At 49.4% G+C, this 23091-nt stretch overlaps 1 protein-coding gene across 4 annotated transcripts in view; it reads right to left on the reverse strand.

The window, feature by feature from the left end:
* The window catches only part of LMAN2L (lectin, mannose binding 2 like), a 43091-nt gene that overhangs the window by 1234 nt on the left and 18766 nt on the right, over positions 1-23091 (reverse strand). Inside the window, exons 2-8 of one of the 4 annotated variants that reach the window (XM_075563184.1) lie at positions 19223-19341; positions 18507-18587; positions 15531-15648; positions 14698-14780; positions 2769-2930; positions 2587-2701; positions 281-400 (exon numbers count right to left, since the gene is read on the reverse strand). In XM_075563184.1, coding sequence (XP_075419299.1) covers positions 281-400; positions 2587-2701; positions 2769-2930; positions 14698-14780; positions 15531-15540 — 490 coding nt within the window. In that variant the 5' untranslated portion in view covers positions 15541-15648; positions 18507-18587; positions 19223-19341. Of the gene's footprint in view, positions 1-280; positions 401-2586; positions 2702-2768; positions 2931-14697; positions 14781-15530; positions 15649-18506; positions 18588-19222; positions 19342-20418; positions 20618-23091 lie in introns of those variants that run through there. The other 3 variants (XM_075563181.1, XM_075563182.1, XM_075563183.1) reach the window with 3 other exon arrangements.

Consider the following 23091-nt stretch of genomic DNA (forward strand, 5'->3'; position numbering starts at 1 on the left):
TGAGGGGACAAAGAGAAGTCAGTCAGAAAGAGGGCGCCCACCTGCAGCAAGCACTTGGACGGGCTGTCCTTGCCCTGGGAAAATGGAGCAGCTCTCCCTGCTGCTCCCCTGTCACACGAAGGCCAGCAAACAAGCAGGCACAAGTGCTCCAGCATGCGGGGCAACAACAGAACAGAACGCAAACAGCTTTGCCAGCTGGGCTGAAGCCACTCCGACCCCAAGGCCCACTACAACCTCCTCCCCGACCCGGGGACCGTTTCCCAGGTTCCCCGGCGCTTACTGTCCGGCAGCTTCATGTTGTCCACTGAGGGCAAGAACACATCTCGATGCAGCCTCTCCTCCTCTGGAGTCCTCTCCACCGTCAGCTCAAACAGCTTCAGGGAAATGACGTCGTGATTGTCTAGGGGGAAAGCGCTGATGGTCACTCCAGCCATCTCCGTGACACTAGGTTCAAGCTCCTACCCACAGCTAACTAGCCAGAAGCTTGGGAAAAAATTGCAGCCTCTTGAATATTTACATTAAAACAGAAAAGAGGATTAGGGCAAAGAATGTACAGATGTGCTTTATACAATTGATGCACGTATATGTATGGATTGTGATAAGAGTTGTATGAGCCCCTAATAAAATGTTTAAAAAAATAAAACAAAACAAAACATAAAATAGGGACCTTGGCAGAGAGACCGTGAGAACTTAGGGACGTCCTACAGACAAAGTGCGCAACACAGTAACACGGGTGTCTTCCTCTCTGGTGCCGTTTCTAACAGCTGGGAGCAATCTTCCATTGAAAAGTACAGTGGGGGCCGCAGCCGAGGCTATAAATGGCCTTGGTCTCATGCAGGGTGCATTGGAAAGTGGGTGATGGCAGAGGTGGGTAGGTTAACATTTAACACCCTCAGATAGGGGAACTGAACATTGTGAAAATGCCCATAGTACCAAAACCAAAAATAAATAACACCTTATCATGGGATCTCCCTTTGGACCCATTTAAAAGTTATTCTAGTTTCAAAAATTATCGTCTGCTTTCTTTTTGAGCGTGGGTTTCCTCTATTTTATTTAGTTATTGTTGTCTGTTTTTCGGTCTATGAAATCCAGGATGGGTGACTCATCAACACAGTCACTGGATTGCGGTTTGGGGGGGGGCATGGGGAGGGGAAGAAATGGGCAGATAATATCAGCGAGCACAAAAAAGAAGAAAATGTTCTAAATTGGTCGGGGTGACGATGGGACATTTCTAGATGCGCTCGGGCTGCTGGGTTGCATGATGTGGGCTGTGTGCTAACAAACTGCTATGAACGAGGCATTTGTTTGAACGGCAGCAGAAGCTCGCCAGAGAAGGCCCCAGGAACCTGAAAGCTCCAAAGAAAACGTGTGGGCAAGGAGCAGGTGCATTCTGCTCAGCGCTAACAAGATCCTGTGCACAGCAAAGGTCTCAAATCCGGGGCCCCACCCTCATGCCAAGGGTTTGGCCTGCCTGCTACTGAGGAGCTGGGTTGCAAACTGCACGGTGACAGAAAGCAGCTCCGGGCTCCCCGGCAGCAGGGCCGGAGAGGAATGACTGCAGAGGCACAGGAAGCGGAGCATTCTTCTTCTCCATGACAGTGGTAATTACACGTGTCTAAGCATTTGCCAAAGCTTTGCAAACTGTACCCTTCATTTGTATGCAAAATATACCTGAATAAAGTTGGGTGTTTTTTACTTAGCTGTTGAGATTCTAAAAATCAGGAGCTTTTAAAACAAAACTCCAGACTTCCAGCATCCCGTGAAAAATGAGAAGCCGTGGCCTCGCTGGGCCCACACTCCCTCTTGGTCAGACTGCCTGGTGCGGACCGGCTCCTGCCCTTTCAGTGGGTACTTGGTTGGTCTTTCTATTTCGCCAAAGGAAGTTTGAGAGTTCTCTTCCACAATACATGACATCAAAGAAGCTCAGGTCCACGTCCCTTCCCCAAAGAGGCGGGGGCTGAGGCTAACAGCAAGACACACAGTGCAAAGCAGCTGCAAATGTGGAAAAACTGGGAAGAGGACCTGGGTGACAGGCAAGCAGAAGAGCCAAGTGTTGCGAGAGCCACAGAAGCCCAGGAAGGGACGGGACATGCTTGAGTTACTGGTCCACAGAGGTAGAGGTCAGAGGGTGCGAGCACCAGCTGTAGAAGGCGAGGGACAGAAAGACCCTTCCGTGACATGGTGCTCACAGGCTGCTAGAAAGCTGTGAGCAGCACGGTGAGGAGGCGGACGGGTGGGAAGGGGAAGCATCAGTACCGGCCACACATCTGGACAGTTCAGCAAACACAGCTGGCTGGGTGTGGAAGGTAGCGGGGACACGGGCACAGATGGAAGGACAGTGTCTGACCATAAAAGGGGCACCAGACACAGGAAAGCCAGGAATCCCAAGCCGGCTGGAACACTGGCTTGATGAGCGGGTAGACAGGACTTCCTTCCCAGAGACCCCTCTCCTGGGGAAGCCTGGGCCTGAGGCAAGGAGGTGGGAAAAGCAGCACGCTCTGGACACTCGCTCCCCCCATCCTTTCGCCTGTCACCGAGCCACAGGCACTGAGACATGGCCTGAGCTGGGCAGCGCGAGGGCAGTACCCGAGAGATCCCCGGTGATGGAGGACGTGCCGAAGTAGTAGCCGCGTGGCAGCCGGACCCCGGGCACCTCGATGCAGTCCCTCCACTCATGCTTGCCATCGATGTCCACCATGATCTGGAATCGACAGAGGGCTCAGTCACAGGCCGCAGGCGCCAGGAAGGCCGGCCCAGGGAGGACTCACCGTCAAATGTCGCTTGACGTATCGAATCACGAGGAAGGTGTCATAGTGTAGATTGCGGACAATGGCCGTACAGCCCCCCAACTCGGTGGGCCGCCCGTCCCGCTCATGATCGTAGCTGAGGGAGCCGTTGTTCACCATGGCGGACACGTAGGGGAACACCCGCTGTGGAGCAGGAGGGAAGCAGAGGGCTGTGAGGGCCCCGCACCATCAGCAGGGTAGTTTCTCACACACACACACACACACACACACACACACACACACACACACACACACAGCCCGCCAGCACCCAGGATGGCAACTCCGCCTTATGATGAGCAGCCCTATGGCCTACATACTACCCAGGACTGGTGGTTTTGTTTTCAATGCACATCCCTGTCTGCTCACTTCCCACAGATACTTCGTAAAGAAACAGAGTGCCTTTGCCGTGTCCGCGCCAGTCCCATAACGACTATTCTGAAATACCTCTAGATCCCTCCATGCAGACTAACACCTTTCAAAGCCGCCTGCGCTTGGAGCTGTGTGATGCCCAGTGGACGAGAGCCCAGAGCACTGTTAGAACAGGGCCGCTGGCTGGCGCCACCCTGCCATGATGACTGCGCTTAGTCAAAGGCCTGAAGCCTTAAGCCTCATACACATGTAGACCAGCTGCCAGCAGGTCGATTCGGGCTCAGGGTGACCCCGTGTGTGTCAGAGGAGAGCCGTGCCCCTAAGGGTTTTCAGTGGCTGGTGTGTTGGAAGTGATCACCAGGCCTTTCTTCTGATACACCTCTTGGTGGTCTCAAACCTCCAACAGTTAGGTGAGCAGCTGAGCGTGATGCCCATTTGTCCCACCAGGAAATTCCATCCACACAGAACTCATCCCGGTCACTGGCTTGGCAGGGTTCTCCCACGGCAAGGGGAAAAATGAAAGTTTCCCCATGTTCCCATCTGCTTCAGTGGTTCTCTCCTGTAGTTATAGAAGCAAGTTCTCTCTTAGAAACGGTGAGCTAACCAGTACAGACTAGCCCAGTGCTGGTGCAGTGCGTAGGCAGGGTGGTGAAAGGAGAGGCATGCCACTTTCCTAGACAGTCAACATGCACAGTGGAGATGCAGTTGGGATCGGAGACTGGTGAGTCTTGAGACAACAGCCACACGGAGTCCACACAGCAGCTAATGTTGGGGGGGGGGCACATGGGAATGAGAGATGGTCACGGTGGAGCAAGAACTGAGTACCTGGACTGCAGGAGAATATCGCCTCTTCTGGGCCTGAGGGGTCCAGCAGGTTAAGAGAGGGCACAGAAGACAGGAGACCAAGTCAGAAAGAAACAGCCGTGGGAGAGCAAGTCCCCAGCTGCGATGGATGAACCAACCAGCCGACACCCCAGCTCGGACTCGGGGTCCACGGAGGGCAGTCAGCAGGCCCTACGCGCACCAAAGTGACAGGGAAAGTTGCATGCACAGCTGCTTGTACATTTTTCTGAGGGGAAGGCCTGTGAGTGGCGTCCGGAAGCTTGCTGGAAGAGCCGCACCGCCTCACACTGTCCAGGCAGGGAGGGGCCCTCCTGGGAACCAAGAGTTCAGGCCACCAGTTGGGCTGGATGCAGACTACAAGATTCCTGTTCTTCCAAACTCAAGACGGCAGTGAGCAGGCAGGGCCTCAGGATCTAGTTCTTGCCTAAATGACAAAACGCTCACTATTTCAGGGACTCCGGGGTGAACGCTAATCCTACAGGATCGCTTATCCTCTAGCCGAGCCTTCTGGGTATGTGCTTCCACATGACCAGGGCGAATGACCATGGTAGCACGACAGGCTGCTAAAAACCAGCACTTTGCTTTGGTTCCCCTGAAAATGGCCAACAGTTCTAAACTACTAGCAACCTGGGATACCCATACAAGCTCAGCCCGGCTCTGCCCTAGTGCCAAGGTGGGTGAAGGTGGAATACCCAAAGAATTCCCCTCATACTCAGTCAGCAATGAGAGCCAGGCACCTGGGCGCTGCTCTCACCACATGAACACTTCAGGGGGAGAGGAGCAACAGGCAAGAGGGAACTCAGAGTGATAATGCTATGCTGCAAATGAAATGGAGGCTACGTTAGAGGCTGACGAGGGGCGATGTCTCTGAAGAACGGGGTCTCAGCGCAGATGCCAGGAACTAGACGAGAGGGTCTGCCCAAAGAGCAACAAGCCCCATGGGAGCCAAGGAAGCATGAAGGAGGTCGGGGTGTCTGACACAATCTAGGAGAGAAAGGGCAGTGTGAGCGGAGCCCACAGGGCAAAGACCAGATCACATGAGGCCTTACAGGCCACGGTGAGGAGTCTGAGGTACACTTCAGAGCATGTCCCCAGCTGCTCTGCTCTTGGGCGACTGGTAGAATGTGTGCAGAGCACCTAGAGAAAGCGATGGAGCCCATCGGCGGGTGCTGGTTGTACCTTTAAGTCCATTTGGACTCATAGCAACCCTAACTGAATGGGACATTGCCTATTAAGGGGGTGATTAAATCACCATAAATCTGTTTTCCAATTATCTTTTAGAACCAGGAATTCTATGTTATCAAGCCGTTTACAGAAGTGGGGGTCTGACGAGAAAGCTCCCAGTGGCCAATCAGAGGAGAGAAGGGGTCAAACACGACCTGGGCAGCTCAGGTGACTCCAAGTCCTGCTGTTTTCAAGGCCCGGGTACCTGGGATCCGAAGCTAGAAAGCCTAGGGCAACTGCCTGCAGCCTGGGCTGCCTTACTTTACCAAGGCTGGTGTGCCACCCAATTTCCTGGGAACAGCCAGGCTGCAGGTTGGCTGGACCTCAAAATCACCATGGGAGCTTTTCGATGGCAAAGACAGGTGCGTCCCTTTGCCAAGGAGTCTCATTCAGTAGCTCTAGGTGAGCGTCATGGATGACTATGCTGTGCAGCCAGTTCAGACATGCCATAGCAGCAAGTCCTCTGCTTCAGCAACTCCTGACAGGGTCTACCACTTTTAGCCTCCCACCAGTACTGAGTCTTGTTTGCTGTGCCCAGGCAGGACTCTGGACAGGCTTCTCGGGCAGCCATTGCTCTTCCCCAGGGAGAGCAGCTGGAACCAAAGGCGCAAGAGTCACACTACGTCGGGAAGTGAGCGGTTTCATGGCTAATACGGGGCCTCAGGGGAGTTAACAACTCGTGCCATTTGGCCCAGAGAGTGTTGTCTATAGGATGGGCAAATGGGTTCCACTTTCTCTACTGCAAGACCAAAGGAAAAAGAAAGACACCCTACACAATCCTTTGTCTGAGCTCCAGCTAGCTTGGTGGAAAAGACACATGTAAGTTTATGGGCTCGCGAATCTTAGGCAAAAATTCCACCAATCCAGAGAACACTGGTTATGGACTCGTAGACAGGAAAAAAAGTGTGCACTGGTTTCAGTCGATCACGATGTCCCACTGCCCTAAAAATCAATCTGCGAAGAGGTTTATTATGTACCACTGTCATTTCTAAAATAAATAGCCAGGTCCATATGCCAAGATACAAAGAAACACTGAAGAAACGTTCCAGATAGAAGGAGAAAAGGGACATGAGGAGCTGAGGTGACCTTTGCCACAAATGGCACCATTCGGACATGTGATGAAATATTGACAAGGTCTGTTACCAGTGTTACCTTTGTCCCCGATTTTGACCATTTGTGGTAGCTATGTAAGTGAACTCCTTCTTTTAAATCTATATATACTATTTAGGAGACAGGGGGATCATGAAGACAATTTACTCTTAAGTAACTCAGCAAAGAATACAGCACACACATGAAAACTCACATACAAAAGGGCAAGGACCAGGGACAAAGCAAATGGAGTAAAATGTTAACAGTTTAGAAAACCTTAACCAAGAGCATCCAGGTATTCTTTGTAGTATTCCTGCTCTTCTGTAAGTCTGAAACTTTATCAACATAAAAAAGTGAAATAAGATCACCATGAATCTACTTTCATTCTTTCAGTTTGTAAGTTTTTTTTAATGCAAAGCTTTTTCAAAAACTACTATGTACAATCTGATGTGCCGTTTTTGTTTTGAGGAAGATGCTCACAGTTCTGATTCAGTCTTTCCTGATTTTTCTGTAATGAGCATGTGTAGTTTCCATATGAAACGTGCTGAGCATCCCCAGGGAGCATGATGGGCCTGGGACTTCTCAGACTTGGATCAAACGTGATAAGGAGCTGGGTCCTAAAGGGAAGCTTCATCCGGCTAACCTTTTATGCAGAAATCTGGAGAGAGGTGACTGGTTAACTCAGTAATCAATATCTTTCCTAATAAGGGTATGTAATAGGATGGGCAAGATTCTCACCACATTACTGGGTCCCATTCAAGAAGCCTCAAACGACCACTAGCCTGCACTGGTGACCCCACCCCTGAACCTCATGCCTCAATAGGTTAGGGGAAATGGCCCCTGCAGGCTAGCCGACTGCCTGGAGAGCCTCCACACACTTGGGCATCGCAAAGATACTTCCCTTTAAGAAGCTCAAGGAATAATTTCAATCCCATTTATTTTCATTATGACTCCACCAGAATCAACCTAAATCACACAATTTGAAGAGTTTAAGGAAGAATACTGCAAGATAAATAAACTTAAATTTGAAGAGGCCCTAAACATTGAAATTTATAATCCGCCCACCCAGAAGCCCAGTGCCACGTTTCGGAACACAGCCTGGTATGTATAGACATAAGAATTTCACTGCTGCCCATCATTTTGATAGTATGTGAATACGTGCCGTCAGCTCTATGAAACAGAGAGGGGATCTTGACCACAGTTCTACACTGGGAGTCCATGAACTTCCTAAAATTCTCTGTGCACATCTTTTTTTGTGGTTCCACCACTTTGATCAGCTTTTCAAAAGGGTCATGACCCAAAAAAGGGGTACACAGTCCAAAGCGAAGGAGCACCTGCTTTGCTTCGACGTCCCCTCTTCCTTCATCACTGTCCCAGAGAAGAAACATCATCTTCCTGCCTTCGTGCAATCTGAGCAGAAAGCCCTGCGCTCCCAGGAGCCAGTCCTGACCAATGAAGTTCCACTTGTAGAGTTTGCCGACACCCCGTAGGCCTGCCTTCCAGAGTAATGTTCTCAGAAAATCTGCCCCTCTGAAGTCTAAATATAGAAGCGCCCTCAGTCCTCTCCAAGCTGGGTAATAACAGAGTAACTTCAGAGGTCAAGGAGTTGCTTCAATAATGCAGAGATGTTCTCTGCAAGAGTTAAGAAGCCAGAAGGATCAGTGTGTTCATCAACATAAAGACTTGAAGGAATGTATTTTTAAGCTGGAAGGCAGTATTAGCGATTTTCTCATTTCAGAGGGAGAAAAACCACCACCTCCAAATACCCCCCCACACACACACACCCCTATATATATATAAAATGAACCGCCTCAACAAGAGCTCCAGGCCGGCAATCTCTGGAAGGAGAGCTCTTCTGTCCACTCTCTCCCAGCTGTCTGTCTCCACAGTCGAGGCCCAGACATCTCACATAGAAGGACAAGGGCCAAGTCAGCAAAGGGGTGCACATCTGTGCTCGCATTCCAGGACGGCATTCGGCACCCTACTTGATTACAACGAGGTGTCGTCATACTGACATCACTCCTGAATTCCCTGCCACCTTTCACAAATATGATTCACGTGAGAAACTGCTCTCAAATGATGCCCTCAAAGTGGCAAGGGGGAAAAAGCAAAAACATGATTCGGATCAAGTTCTAATCATTGTTTTTTTTTTTGGTTAACAGCTTTATTGAGGTACAGTTCACATACCACACATCTCACCCATTTAAAACAGACAGTTCGACGGCTTTCCATAGCTCTGGTGTCAGGAAGCACATTTCCCCAGGCATCAAGTCAGGGACATTTGAGTTGTTGCCCCTTTTTTGGCCACTAGACAGTAGTTCAATAGACAGTCATCTAAAAGTTGTTTATGTGGACTGATGTTGTCAGTTCCCTTGGGTCTATGTGTTTCCGGGAGTGGAATTGCTGGTCATGTTTAACCATCGAAGAACTTACTGCCCAACTGTTTTCCAAAGTGGTTGTACTATTTTATAGCCCCACCAGAAGGGCACAAGGGCTCGCCTTTACCGCACTCTCATTGACATCAAGATGCCCTGGTGACTCATGGGCTAAGCACCAGGCTGCTAACCGCCAGGTCAGGGATGCAAAGCCACCGGAGAGAGAAAGATGAGGCTGTCTGTCCCCTTAAAGATTTAGTCCTGAAAACCCTAAGGAGCAATTCTGCTCTGTCCTATCGGGTCGCTGAGTTGGAATCAACTCCACGGGGTGGGTGAGCTTTCCTGTTTGTTTCCTTGGCCATCTTGGAGGATGGCCTGTGGTGTCTCAGCATGGTTTTGCTTGGCACTGTGCTCGTGGTGAATGATGGGTCTTTCGCTTGCTTCTCTGTCGTCTGTGCATCTCCCTCGGACAACCATCTATTCACATCCTTTGCCCATTTTAAAAATCTGGTTGACTTATTGAATAGTCCTTGATATTTACTAGATTCGTGTTCTTTATGGATATATATTATAGATGTTTTCTCCCAGTCTGTAGTGGGGTTTTCACTTTCTTGACGGTATTCTTTGAAGGACATAAATTTTTTATTTTAAAGTTTATCGATTTTTTTCTTTCACTGCTTGGATTTTGGAATCATATCTGTGGGACCGCTGTCTAATCCAAGGCCATGAAGAGTTATGCCTGTTTCCTTGTAGCTGTTCACTTGTGTCTGTGGACTGAGGTAGGGTGCGACATCATTCTTTTGCATTTGGCTATCTAGTTGTTCAGAGACTATACTACCCGCCGAGTGGTCTTGACACCCTCTCCAAGATCGACTGACCATTAACTTAAGGGTTTACACCTCTTCAACTGCAGTCCACAGACTTGTATACATTTATTCTCGGGCAAGCAGCACACTTTGGTTACTATGGCTTTGTAAGTTTTGAACGTAAGCCCTTTACTGTGTTATTACTTTGTTCTTATTTTTCAAGGTTACTTTGGCATAGGCAAACAAGTCCCTTATTATTTGAATTTTAAAATGTTGACACATTTCTACAAAGAACTCAGTGAGGCTTTTGATAGATAAGAACTGCACCAAGTCTGATGTTCAATTCGGGGAATAGTGCTATCTTGATATTAAATCCACCAACCTGCGACCTTCTGTATCTCTCCATTTATTTAGCTCTTAATTTCTGTCAACAATGACTCAGAGTTTTCAAAGTATAAATCTTGTACTTATTTTGTTAGATTTATATCTATGCTTTTGGCGACAGTATGAATGGAGCTGTCTTACTTTCACTTTGGAGTGCTCCCTGTATGGGAATAGACAATGCAACTGGTTTTCATATACTGCATTTGTATCCTGAAACATTACTGAACTTGGTTATGAATTTGAATAGGTCTTGGGGAATTCTTTATGATTTTCTACCAAGGGCTAAAGTAGAAAGAAAATGTTTTGGAAATGACGATGGTTAATTTTCCCACAAACTACAAAAAAGAAAATGATGATGGCAACATAAATACAAGTGTGCTTGATACAATTGATGTAGGATTGTTATAAGAGCCCCAATAAAGCAATTTATTAAAAATATACATACTTTTCCACATACAAGATTGTGTTATCTGCGTAGTTTTATCTCCCTCTTCTTGACAATCTGGATGACCTTTGCTTTGTCGCAGGGTCTCACTGCCTTGGTCAGAACCTCCAGGATCACAGGAGCTAGAAGTGGCAAAGCAGCATCTTTGATTTGCTCTTGATGTCGGCAAGGAAGAGCATTTCCTTTTGATGTGGGCCGTCCCTCAATCACCTTTATCGGAAAATCCCCTTCTTTTCCAGTTTGTGGAATGCTATTACCACAGAGGTGTTGAATTCTGCCAGATGTCTCTGTGTGTGTCTACTGACATGACTGTGTGACTTTGTCCTATGGCCTATTACTACGCTACTTGGTTTTTAAATCAATCGTGCATTCTCGGCCATGATCGCATTTTGATGTGTCACTGGACTTGAGCTGCTAATATTGTATTGAAACATGTACCGTAAAAGATATTGGTCGGCAGTTTTCTTGGGATGTCTCTGGTTCGGACATCAGGAGAATATCGGCTCCATAGAATGAGTGGGTTCATGGTCCCCTCACTTCTGTTTTTTTTTAAAGAATTTGGTGGTGTTTCTACTGGGCCTGGGCTTTTCTTTCTGGGTAGTTTTTTTTTTTTTAAAGTACCAATTCAATCTCTTTACTTGTTAAAAGCTAAACTAATTTTCCATTTCTTCTTTAATTATGACTTTAGTCAGCAAGTGATCTGACGACCTCACAATGGCATATCCAAATGTTAAAGCTCTAGGTTTACTCACCTAAACTCCTGATGGGGAGATGGACGGGATGTGACTTTGATTAATGTATATACTCGTGTATAAGCCGAGTTTTCAGCACTTTTTAATGCAGTTTTTGTGGTAAAATCAGGTGCCTCAGCTGATAGGGTGGCTTATACACGAGTATATACGGTAATCTGCTATGGTCTCAAGAGAATCAAGTCTAACCGCCACTTACACCCTGAGTTTCCTCATCACCTGCTAGGTGAGTTATGGGTGTTCCTACTGAACGAGGAAATAAGCTGACCGGTGGGGTCTGGCGTGCTCTGAGATAAGGAGCCGAGTCTAGAGAGGTTTTTATCAGTAGCTTGAGGGACTTGAGGAATTGCTCTGCAGTTTCCTGCCTGCTTCCTGCCCTCCTTGTATTCGCATGTTTTCAGAAGGCGCAGTACTTGGCGCCCCCTTCTCATGTGCTCAAGACAACAACGCAAACTCACAGGGCTGCACTCTGGTCAGACCCATCAGCTATGCGACACTGACCAATGTTAACCTGTCTGCACACGTATGTTTTTGTTTTTAAAGCAGGGACAGTAACAACCCTTACCCTCTAGGAGTAAGCAATACATGTAAAAGAAACCCACTTAGAACAATGCTGGGCACCTTTATTGGATGTCAACACCTGATATCAAACCTAGCCACCCCACTGAGGAAACAAATATGATGCTCCCTGCTAGCATCGTTCCAGATTTGGGGGCTTTAGAATGGTGTCTGCATCCTACCTGATCCGGACTGGAGGTAAACACTAAGAATTAGCGTGACGGCCAGACAGACGGTGAGGCGGGATGGGAAGTGGCGGAGCACCAGAGTATAGATGCGCGGCCTCTGGAGCAGGGTCGGCCGGGGTTCACAACCTGGTTCCACCTGATGCCACCTGCTCCCTGAACAAGATGCTTCCTTCCTCTCAGTCTTAAGAGAAACATGGGAACCACCAAGTACTGGGCACATAGTAGGCACCTGATAAATCATCCAAAAGCCAAACTCAAGGCCGTTGATTCCAACTCATCGCACCCCTACATGACGGGTAGAACTGCCCCACGGGGCTTCCAAATCTTTTCAGAAGCAGACTGCCTCATCTTCCCCCAACGGGACTGCCAGTAGAGCTGAACCACCAACCTTCCAGTGAGCAGTCAGATGCCGGCACAGGGCTCCTACCTACTTATCAGTTTTATAATGAGCGAAGGGTCGGATGTTGGTCCGTGGGTTCTCAGTGCTGGCTCTGCACAGGAATCACCTGGAGAGTTTTTAAAAATAGAGTCATGCTTCTCTGAGAGACCACCGTTAGGCCACATAATAGGCCAGCCGACAACATAAGCACCCCACCCTGAGCCCAGGAGGAATGTGCTCCTTAAGAACAATCAACTCGCAAGAGACCAAGAGGGCAACATCTCCCCAAAGCACAAGTGGGAAGACAAAGAGGAGCAAAGGAACCAAATGACTGGAAACGGGAAGACCAGGGTGGAACTGGGAGAGTGCTGACACACTGCGGGGTGTGCAAGCGACGTATCAGAATAACATTCATATATGTATATATGTATATATATATGAATTACTGAGCCGAATCTAACTTGCTACGTGAACTTTCACCTCAAGCACAATAAATGCTCACACGCACGCACACGAAGAAATTCAACTCACGGCAAATGTGAAAGTCTCTCTAAATAAATAAATAAATGAAATTACAGACTAACTGAAGCAGAACATCAGGGGACGGAGCCCTGGGCAGCGATGTGTTTTAAAGTGCAGCTGGGCCTGAGAGCCCCAGCAGCTGGCCCGAGAGGCAGCCCTCCTTTTCACCATCTGAAACAAATTAACCTCTGCTCTCCTCGGCAAGCAAACCCGCCAGGTCTGCCCTCCCAAAGAGATGACTGCTCTCTGAGGGGGAAGTGGAAACTCTGAGTCTGAACAAACTCCGAGCCTGAAACTCCAGTCAACCCCTGAGGCAAGTGCCGCTGGACGTTCCGATGCACTTCCACCTGCCACTGCTCGCTCAGCGCAACTTCGCCCTTCGCCGAAAGCCTCGCAGCACTGCTTCCCTTCCTATCAAGTCCAGACTCCTCCACAGGAACCTGGCCCTTCAGAACTGGCCTTAAGACGTGCGTGGTGCTGGTGAGTCAAATGCATTCAGATGGTGCTGGTCCTGATCTAAAGGCCAAATCCCCAAGCACCCAGGGAAACACTGCTTGCCAGTGTGCACCGGGGAGACCAGCGCTAACATTCAAGAGTGCAACAAGGCAGGACTGCTGGCCCTGCCATTCTACTGCCCCCTCCCACCCTCCCTTAGACTCTCTCCCCTTCTCACACCTCTCTCCCTCTGTGTGGAACACTGGTTCCAAAGCCTGCAGACCTCAATGTCAAAGCTGCCTTCCAAAGGAAGCCTCCCCAGTCCCGCCCCCACGCCACCGCTGCCATCCCTGCCCTGCTCCGGAGCAGAGGCTCCTGCTACACTCGCTCAAAGCGGGGCCCACGGTTTCCCTAACTGCATTTTCGTACCCCAGGGTTACTGAGCGCAAGGGCCATGTGTGTCTCACTCACCACCTCATTCCCAGGGCCTGACACTTACAAGGTCCTTAAGGTGAGGCCCAGAAAGAAGACGGAGGAGCCACTGTGAAACGAACCCACAGCAAAAGGTTCAGTGCCCTAGCTCACGCCTCGCTGCCTGCCTCCTGCACGGGAAGCTGTGGTTCACTGTCCCCCACCACGGAAGCGGGTGTTGCGCCCAATGACAGTTCTATCATTTTTCCCAGTTTTTCCTTCCGCTTGAGATGTTGCCTGATAAACCTGGAGGAGGGGGGAATTAAGGTGAACTCTTGTCTCTGGTTCCAATCCTGCCTCCACTGCTCATATGATGTAGCCACGGATCTATGTCAACAAGCATCGGCCCTGCTCTAATCCTGCAGTGGGGTCATTCCCCACCATCCGGTGGCAGAGCCATAGGACGGAGAGTGGACACCTGTTGCTAACAAAGGAAAGCGCAAAAGGACCCTGGGGCCAGCTTGACCTGCGTGTGGCTCCATGGGGATGTTAACGGCTGCTTTGTCAGAAGCCCAGCTGAGGTGGCGCCTCTGGGTCAACTGGACTTCCAACGTTTCTTTCCGTTACTGCAGCTGAGTGCATTTGCGGCCTCCCCCCACAACGCCTAAAGAACCCATGGGGCCAGCTAGGTAGGAAAAGCGTCTGCAGACAAGTGAAGTCCAATGGAGTTCTGGGATGTCACCAAGTTCAGAGGCGGGAGAAGGGGAGGAGAAAGGAATGCTGGACGGGGGAGCGAGCTGCAGAGGTGCAGCAGGGCTATGGTGAGCGTCGGGGCAGCTCAGTTACACACACTCAGCGTGCTCTGGGGCTGGCCTAGCATAGGCAGATCAGGGCTACCGAGTGAGCATGCGCGCAAGGACAGCGTTCACCCTAGAGAAAGAGCCCCCGTTCACAACGCCTACTCCCCAAGGACGGTGCCCTCACCAACAGCTACAAGCAGCACGGACACGGGCATTCCGAGGACGAAGGAAACAGAACCAACCCCTCACTCCCTATCCATCCCCTCGGGTCTTTTCTGAGGCGAAGGACTGGGACGTCACTGCGACTGACCTAAGCGCTGAGACTTGCCATTACCTCTTGCTGCTTCTCCTCATTGGGGTAGGTGTCTACAAACACTCCCAGCCCCACAAACTTGTCCATGTTTCCAAACACAGGGCCTAGAGAGAGAGAACAGACAGTCAGCAAGGAGCTGCAGCCACGAGTTGACAAAGGACTAGTCGGTCACCACGGAGGAGGGGAAAGCCCACGTGGCATGGCCTCTCCTGGGGGAAAGAGCCCCCGTGAAATGCCGGGCTGGGAGCTATCTCTGGCGGGTTGGGGTCGAGGGTCAGGGGAAGAGAAAACGCCCCTGCAAGTTTGTTCAGCAGCTCAGCAGCTCCTGACTCCAGATGGGTTGCTAAGGTGCCCCTACAGACTTGTGCTTCACAAACACTTGGTGAAGACGTGCCCCCAAGAGAGAACTGAATTCCCAAGGTCTCTTTCTGGTTGCAAAAGAGACCAGGTCAAATCAGGTGGAGGCCAGCACTGGCTGAGAGGACTGGGCCCAGCAAAGGGAACAAGGCCATGCTCTGCTCTGCACTCGGTGGGGCTGAGATCTTTCCCTGTGCGAGCCCCAGCCTTCAGCGTTCCAGGAGCTCGGGCTTCCGGCCAGCCAAGAGGACAGTGGTTTCCCGGGGAACTCTGGAGAGACTGAACCAAGAAGGTGCCTCCCCAGGAAGAGTCCAAGTTACCTGCTTCTTGGGACTCAGGCCACACTGTAGGGCCTCCATGTCTTTGTCCACCTCCCCTTCATCCAGCGAGAGGGAGGACTGCTGGCCTAGCTAGCGGGGGGTGCCCTCCTCAAAAAGCGGGCACCAGCGAAAGCAGGCGGTCACACCCCACACAGGAGTCCCCTGGGGTCCCACTACCTGGTTGCATCCGATCCTTGGTGTACCAGATTGCCAAGCCATCCCCGTGTAGATTCTTTTTGCCTTGTCCGTGGATTTTGAAGTGCACCTGCAACTCCCAGTCCCTCAGGAAACATGGCTGAAGGGGGAAAGACACTGGAGTCAATGAGCAGAAAGATCAGCCCAAGCCCTCCAGTTCCCATCAGTCAGCTACAAACGTGGAAGGCATAACGCTTTTCACACTAGGCTACAGCCTACAACCCAATTTGAAGGGCTTACTGTGTGCAATGGAAAGGACTGAGCCGTTCAAGCATACGAGGGGTTCACTAATCAGAGTGAACTCACGGTCCCAGTGATCGTCAACATCTCCCAACTCCCTGACTATTATTACCCTGTGCCCACCCAGCAACACAGCTCAGCCGGCTAACACACCCGGTTTCCAACTTAGCATCACCTCCTCTGCCCCAGTTGACAGAGACACGGAATAGCTTGTATTTAAAGGCCAAAGCCTCGTTCACTGCAAACAAATCAGCAAAGGTAGATCATTATGCAAGGGTTTCCAGGAATAATTAGCAGATGCTATAAACAACTCTAATTAGACTTGGCCCTCTGTCAACTGAGGGGCAAGGCAGAGTTCACAAGAGAGATCGTGTTAAGCCACAGGTCCCCAACCTTCATGCCCTTGGCCAAGAAGCACAAATGTACCCAAGACCAACAATGCTCCAGCCCACCACCGCAGCACGCAGCAGCCTCTGGGGGAACGTTTAAGGACACAGGTATTAATCGACTGAGCTGCGCTGTTTTTGGTTTCGGAACAAAACCCTGAGAAAAACAGGTGGCGGCAAGTGGCTAGATAGGTCCCCTCAGTTCGCTGTGAAGAGAAACCAGAAAGAGTGGGTACTTAGTTTGGGGAAGAGGAGGAGGAGGGGGAGGAGGAGGAGGGGGAGGAGGAGGGGGAGGGGGAGGGGGAGGGGGAGCAGAGACAGCAGCTGGAGTCAGCCTGAGGCGCTCCAAATAGAACAGCTTTGGTTCTTGAGAAAGGATCATTTTCCATTTTTGTTTTTAATGTCTGGGATACTTTTTCAGAAGTATTAGGAGGAGAGTAGAGTCAAAATGGAAGAGGGTGGGCTAGTTTATAAGCAAAAACAAACAAACAACAACCCTCAAACTCACTGCCCTCCAGTGGATGCTGACTGACAGCGACCTTACGGGACAGGGTAGAACGGCTCCTGTGGGTTTCCCAGACTGTCACTCTTTATGGAAGGAGACAGCCTCATCTTTCTCCCGAGGAGCAAAGTGGTGGTTTCGATTTGCTGACCTTGCAGTTAGCAGGGCAACTCATAACCACTTCGCCACTGGGGACCCTTTCAAATTCAGCAAGGAGGCTAAAATCTTCAATAGCTTACCCTGTTGATGAGCCCAGCTGCTGTTTTGTCCTGTGGGATTCTCATCTCTCTGCTGTTGCATTTAGATCGCAAGACAAGAGTGAGCGTCAGTGGCAGGAAGTGGCCCCTGGGCAGGATTATGCCCCTGGGAGAAGGACATGGGCAGAGTTCACAGGGAGCCAACTGGTGTCCGCCATTGGTGCTTGGCTTCGAGTGTAGCACTTGCTGCCAGTTTTGCTCCCCTCTCTGTCTAACAGTGGTCCTGCTGCTATGCTTGTGGACGGAACTGAATAGCTCAAGAGTAAGTGTTGTAAACCCTGACCCCTCTACCTGGGAATGGGGTTTCTTTGTTATATGAATATGGCTGGCGACTCACTCTTCACTGATCAACAGTTCCAAACTCACGGCCATGGAGTCAATTCCGACTCATAGCAACCCTGCAGGACAGAGTAGAACTGCCCCTGTGGGTTTCCAAGTTCCAAAGGCCAGGTCCTGATGTGAAACTCTACACGATATGAAAGTGGAAGGGGACCACATCAGCTCCCGCAATGGAAAGTGACTACATCATTACCTATCTGCCAAATCGCATCATTATGTAACTGCCAAACCACTGAACATCACGGCTCCGTCCAGATAGCACACAACTTTCATGGTCACTGCCAGAGTTGCTCTCATCTCGGACCTCAGTGTTTGCCACTGCCAAATGTTAGGTTGCTACTGTGCAAAACAGTCCCACAGTGGACTTTTCACTATTGTCATAAATCAAAAGGTCATATAAGGAGACAGCCATTCGATAAGGGAGGCATAGGGATTAGTTGTGGGTGTGTCTTAAGTCACCTTTTTGAGAGAGAAGAGACCAGGTGAGGCATGAGAAGGAAGCAAACACGGGAGCAGAGATTTCAAGCCACATAAAGGTCCCCCAGGAGGGCACGCTCAAAGCAGACAAGGACATTCCTACGGAGGCAACAGTGGGAGGAAAGCCTTCCCTAGAATCCGTACTTCTGGCATCCTAAACTGCGAGGGGGGCAAAGAAAACAAAATCTGTTTGCTAAAGCCACTCACAGCTAAGATACCCCTCAGGCCGATTAAATCAGAATCCCCAAGAATGCAGCCCAGACATTGATTCCAACAGACAGGTCAGTTTGAGAACCATTCCGCAAGCAAATGCTTCTTACTCAAATAACTCAGAAGCCACTCCATAACTACAGAGGAGACAGGTGGTCTCCCCTGCCAGCCTCTCATCTCTTCTACAGAACACCGGTCCTGCCCTCCGGTCAAGGAGGAGTGCAGCATTCGAATTTGGGTTAAGAGGCCAGCTCCTGTCAGAGCGCAAAGGAGAAAGCGCTACCTCGTCTCCCTCTGTGCCTTTAGAATTCTCTGCCCGTCAAATCAACAAGAAAAAAAAAAAAAGGTTTGTTTCCCCCCCACCCCCTGAAGGTACACTACCCACAATGAAAAAGAAAGGGAGGGGGGAGAGCATGTGAAAATAAATCCTTCGCTTATAAGCGCCCAGGCAAAGTATCGAAAGGATGTCAAGGTCATCCCCCAAAGTGAAGTGGTCTCAAAAGACTGAGCAAGAGCCCTGGAAACCGAAAAGAAAACGTCATCTTACACTTGCACAAAATCCCAGTGCGGCCACACCAGGAACACTGCAGTCACTTCTCGCCGCCACACCTCAAGGAAGACATTGTGGCTAGAAAAGGGTCCAGAGAAGGACAAATAAAATGACCAATGGCTCCGAGTGGCTTTCACATGAAATACAATGAAAACTTAAAATAACACAGGGTCTGGGGCTAGATACTGACAAGGCGTTTAGGATCCATTTATAAGCCATCTTCTACTTTACAAAGCAAAATAATTCCGTATAATTTACGTTACAAACTCCCAGTGCTATAGGCCAACCATGAATTAAGGACATTTCAGAAAAGAGATGCCAAATACATTGTTGTGGCATAATTAGGGCAACAGAAAGTACTTTCCCAGGGGGGGAGGGAGCACTAGAACTGATCGTGATTGCAAAACTCACATTAAAGGTGATTTAACCATTGGAGGGAGGTGGGGAGATAGATGTGGTGCCAATTGTACAATTCCCCTTGATATGACTGAACGATTCAATTGTATGATGTGTACACTGTGTGCCAATAAAACTGCTAGAAGAAAAAAAAATAAAGCACTTCCCCAAGTATCTTGTTAGAGAGGTCACTTTAATCTCTGAAACAAAGATCCTTGATACACATGAAATCTAGAACTCAGGAATGGAGAGAGAATAACATTAAGATAATGTGCCATTGCTCAGCTTTTTAGACTCAATACAGGAGAAAAACTCACCACCCGGTTCCACAGGGCACCCTGTTTGCTTTGCATATCTGGGGTAAGGCGGACATACTGGGTCATCACCATGGCATTGCCCATCAGATTCCACAGTGAGGAACTGCTCGTTCCTATACCTACGGGGAGGAGATCAGGTCATGCTCAACACCATACCTTCCGAAAAGCCACCTGGGCGCCCCTCTTTATCAAACCCACAGCTTCCTTTCATAATGCCCAAGGCACCTCATACCCATGCCAGTCACCAAGGTGTAGATCCATTCCTCTCATTCTGTGTTAAATGAACTTTTAGCACCATGGCAGAGAGCAGGGGGAGAGGGAAGTTCCAAAAGAAAAGAAAAAGCCTGACTCTCAGGACTTTGAGGTTTAATCACATTGCTTCTTTAAACAATCCTTCCAGTGTGATGCTCCTGGTCCTCATCTTACACTCCACAACCCCATCAGGTCCAGCAGTGTTAGAACTAGGGCTCGGTACATCCCACAGTATTAGCCTTAGAACCAGCACAAGCAAACACCTAATGCACCTGCTAAGTGAATAAATGATCACTCTTATAGTAAGCGCATCCTTTCTGACATTTTGAGTTGTTTCCATCCCCACCCCCCACTCCCGCCGCCCCCAGTGGGGAATCGGGTGTGTGTTGAGCCAGCTGCAGTGAACTGGTTTGGGGGCCTTGGTAGTTCCAGGTCCTCTCTATAGAATCAATGTTCTCGTGCTTGACGTGTGCGCAGAAGCAAACTAAACGCCCTTTTTCTCCTCTAGCATTCCTGGGCTGGCGCAGAGCAGGTGTGCTGACCGGCAACAGGTAGGATGTTCTCTTCTCTCTCGCTGAGTCCAAGTTCTAGCCCAATCTGCACCATCTGGCCGGGGGCTGGCCGGCCCACTGCGCGCTCTTCCAGCGTGGGCCCGTCTCTCCCCTCTCCCACCCCAGTCCAGCTCCCAGCCCCTCCCCGGCGTCCGGGCCTAGCCCTCGCCGCACCGGGCGCACCCCTCCACCTGTGGACCCTCCCAGCGCCCAGACCCCAGCGGGGCTGACCCTGCCGGCCGGGCCCCGGGCTCCCAGACGCCGCGCGAGTGCCGCGGGCGCCCCGCCCGGCAGCCTCCTCGGGGTCTCGGAGCCCTGCGCCGCTCGCGCCCCTCCGGACGAGCTAAGGTCCCGAAACCCTCCCGGCACCACCGGCTCGCTCCGGCGCCTCACCCTGGTAGGGCTTCGACAGCGAATGCTCCCGTTTCAAGTACTCGAACGTTTGACCCGCCCCGACCTGCCGTGGCCCCTGCCCGGGCCCCAGCAACAGGAGCAGGAGCAGCATCCGGGCCCCATCCCGGACTGTCAAGCGAAGTCCCCTCCACCGCCACCACCCTGAGGGTCCCACGGCCGCCGCCATGTTTCCCACCGCCGTCCCTTCATCCAAAGCCCGCCCCGTCGCCCAGCCCATTGGCGGGTGGAACCACCTGCCTGGCTTCCAATTGGCTGTCAGCAAATCCCCGCCTCCGCTGTTGATCGTCTCTACGATTGGCTGGCTTGTGTACCAGTTACCCTGCCAACCGAGGGAGAGGGCGTGGTCAAGTGCCCGGAGTCTTTTATTTGCGTTTGGCTTACTCTCGCCAGGCCTGCCGGGATATGTAGTGCTTTTCGTTTCCCTTGCGTTCCAGGATGAATTTAAAGAGCTAGCGGGGAAGGAGGAGGAAAAATTTAAAAAATGAGGAGCTGATAGCAAGGGCTCAAGCAGAAAGCAAATGTTTTGAGAATGATGATGTCAACAAATCACAAATGTACAAATGTGATTGACACCATGGATGGATGGATGGATTGTGAAGAGTTGTATGGTATGAGCCCCCAATAAAATGATTTAAAAAATAAATTAAAAAATTTTTTTAAGAGATAGACTTTCCTGTCAGTCCGACTCAAATGTTTTATTTTCTGTTATAGTACCTTCCTGCCGGTGCGGGGCCATCAATCAAGAGGGTATGGATAGACCACACCAGAAGGATTCAAATTTGGAACTCCTACTAATCGAACTGGACTTTATCTAAAATACAGTGCTAGTGGATTAAATAAACTGAAATACCTTCACATGCCTAAGGCGGAAATGTCCCACTGTGAGAAGAAGCAGACCACTGCTATGCCAAGGCAGTGGGTTTGAGTTTTGCGTCAGTATAAATAGTGTCCTGTCACCTAAATTGTTAATCTGTACTAACCAAAGAGCCAGGTATGTTAGTCTAAAAAACTGTCCTATAGAGATATCCTTTCTTTTTCTCGACAGTGTCTTAAATTCTATACCGGTGACTAAATTAATGGTAATATCAATAGAACTATGGGAATAATTTTACATGTCCTTCAATAAAATGATAATGATGCCTTTGAAGTGAACCAGGCACATATATAAACCATAGACATACGAATAGATTTTGAGCTTGCACTTAATTGTAGCTCCAATCTAAGAACAATTAGTTCTTAGGACCATGAAGTGATCATTGAAGATATGGGTGCTGTAGCAAAGGGTGGTGAAGAAACCAGATGGTGGCCAGCTCTCAGAAAGAATAGCATCCAGGGTCTTAAAGCAGTGGTTCTCAACCTTCCTAATGCGGAGACCCTTTGATACAGTTCCTCATGTTGTGGTGACTCCCAGCCATAAAATTATTTTCGTTGCTACTTCATCACTGTCATTTTGCTACTGTTATAAATTGGGCAACCCCTATGAAAGGGTTATTAGACCCCCAAAGGGGTCATGACCCACAGGTTGAGAACCACTCTCTTAAAGGTTTGTCTCAAAACCATCAGCCATCTAAATGAGGCATCGTGGAAGTCCACACAGAAAAAGCACACCAACCTATGTGATCCAATAATAACAGAGGAAGGAATGAGACGAGAGCTTAAATTCTGAACCCCTGATTTGCAGATGACAGTGCAGTCCCAAAGCCCATTTGCAGGGTCCCTCACTGGGATTAACAGACCAGACAGGGAAAGGCCGTGGTACCTGAGTAATTTGTAGGTAGGTCAAAATGTGACACATTGTCATTGATCTCCCTGGACTCAATGTATTACTGCTCCAGTTTTTAAAATATTTTCTGCTTGGTTATATTTTCTTAAAATATAATTAATATAAAATAAAAATATATTTCCTAAAATATTTTCTGCTTGGTTTTTCTTTGTTTCATTGTGACACCATTGTGGGCCATTTGTGTTTTGTGTGTTTTTCTGTATATGAGACCCAGATTAGTTAACCCTATAGAAACAACAACTGGATCAATCAACTCAAAGGGATATGACAGGGGAGGCTGGCAGGGAGCTAACTATGATTTCAAGGAAGAAGAAATATCCTGGAATTGATTGTTTTATTGGTTGTGCAAGTCTTATAAATGCTATTGAACTATTGAAATGGATGATGTGATTTGCTTGTGAAACTGTTAAAGAGAAACAAAGTAATTTTAAAAATTATTTTTGACGCCAGCAGGGTAAGGGAAATGTTGGAGAGAAAGGGGAAGCCGATCACAAGGATCTACATATAACCCCCCCCACCAGGGGGATGGACAACAGAAAGTGGGTGAAAGGAGACAGCGGTGGGTGTAAGACATGAAAAAAAAAAAGATAAATTACCAGGGGTTCATGAGGGAGGGGGGAAATGAGCTGATACCAAGGGCTCAAGTAGAAAGAAAATGTTTTGAAAATGATCGAAACATGTACAAATGTGTTTGACACAATGGATGGATTGTGATAAGAGCTGTGAGAGAAATGAGGAGCTGATGCCAGGGGCTCAAGTAGAAAGAAAATGTTTTGAAAAACATGATGACAACATACAGACCTGAGATGGTACAGATGTGTTGAACAAAATGGATATATTTATGGATTGTAAGAGCCCCCAATAAAGTG

The sequence above is a fragment of the Tenrec ecaudatus genome, chromosome 11, assembly GCF_050624435.1.
Source record: "Tenrec ecaudatus isolate mTenEca1 chromosome 11, mTenEca1.hap1, whole genome shotgun sequence".
Taxonomy (NCBI): domain Eukaryota; kingdom Metazoa; phylum Chordata; class Mammalia; order Afrosoricida; family Tenrecidae; genus Tenrec; species Tenrec ecaudatus.